We start from the raw sequence: 1306 nt of genomic DNA, 5'->3' as shown, positions 1-1306 counted from the left end.
CCATTGGCGTTCCATGGGTGTAACCGTCACTCAATCCCCCCCTCCCCAATCTCAACATCCCGGGGGTGACCCATTGAGAGAGAATCGAACCATCCCCCCCCCCCTTTGTCGATGGTAACCCCCTTCATAGCTGTTGGGGTAGCCCCATTGGTTAATGGGGGGGGGGGGATGGTTAGATTCTCTCTCAATGGGTCACCCCCATGATGTTGAGATTGGGGAGGGGGGTGTTGGGGGATTCAGTTATGGTTACACCATCCAACGTCAATGGGGAGGTGGGTGGGCGATGGTCAAATTCTACCTCAGTCCCAGGGGGAGGGAGGAGTTTTCTGACCAAAGCCATACAGAGCGGGCCATTTGGCCCCTCACGCCGCCTCCTAGCCCCCCTTTTAAACGCGACGAAATGCCAAGAGAGACGGGGGGGGGGGGGTGGGGGGGGGGGGGGGGGGGGGGCACGTGCCCACTTACGTGCCAGCGTGATGTTAACGGGGTCGCTGTTCTCGGACGAGTAGGACCTCCCCGAGACCAGGGCCCAGTAGCTGCAGATGTAGGAACCCTGGTCCTGGGCGCCGAGCCTGGGGATGGTCAGGAGGCCAGAGGAGTTGGACGTGGGCCCCAGGGAGACGACGACGTCCTGGCTGCCCAGCTTGCGGAGGGAGAAAGTGATCCCGCTGTAGACGCTGGGAGCCGTGCAGCCTATCACGGCCGATTGGCCCTCCAGGTACTGCCCCGACTCTCGAAGCTGCGTGATGCTGGGCTTCTGCAACGTCTCTGCGCAGACGGAAAGGAATCGCATTGGCGGAAGAAGGAAAAAAAACCCCCCCTTACCTCCGAGCCCTCCCTGGCACACCGTTCGGCCCAAACCCGTCCCTGCTGCCCCCCAACCAAACATAAATGCGCCTGGCGCGCCCCTCCCAATCCCTCCGCACCTCTCCCAACCTCCCAAACCCCCTCCACTACCCATCCGAACGTCTCTCCAGTCACTCGCCCTCGCCCCGTTTCCGGACGCAAGCCCGCGGCTCCTCAACAAAACGTGTGAACCACCCCCACACCCACCCCACCAACCCCCCAAACATTTCCAGACCCTCACCCCTCTCCCCTTCCACCCACGTCCCCTGGTTTCGGACTCTCCTCCCGCAGAGTGGGAGACGGGGGCTGGAATTGAAGGATATCTACATTGTCCGCGCCTCTCCGGGTATGGATTCTATAGACCGTACACACATTCCAGATGCCCCCCACTCCCCTCACACCCCTATTGCCACAGACGGGAAAGGAAAAGCCCCCAAACTCTCTCTGGGAGGCAGCCTGG

General features: G+C 61.7%; 1 protein-coding gene across 1 annotated transcript in view; it reads right to left on the bottom strand.

Moving 5' to 3' along the window:
* Positions 1-1306, bottom strand: part of LOC125482525 (immunoglobulin superfamily member 1-like) — a 6174-nt gene that overhangs the window by 2036 nt on the left and 2832 nt on the right. The window contains exon 4 of the mRNA XM_048594612.1: positions 466-768. Coding sequence (XP_048450569.1) covers positions 466-768 — 303 coding nt within the window. The remainder of the gene's footprint in view (positions 1-465; positions 769-1306) is intronic.

Source organism: Rhincodon typus, unplaced genomic scaffold (assembly GCF_021869965.1).
Source record: "Rhincodon typus isolate 14 unplaced genomic scaffold, sRhiTyp1.1 hic_rhity00011711, whole genome shotgun sequence".
Taxonomy (NCBI): Eukaryota; Metazoa; Chordata; class Chondrichthyes; order Orectolobiformes; family Rhincodontidae; genus Rhincodon; species Rhincodon typus.
This window is presented reverse-complemented; position numbering and strand designations above follow the sequence as displayed.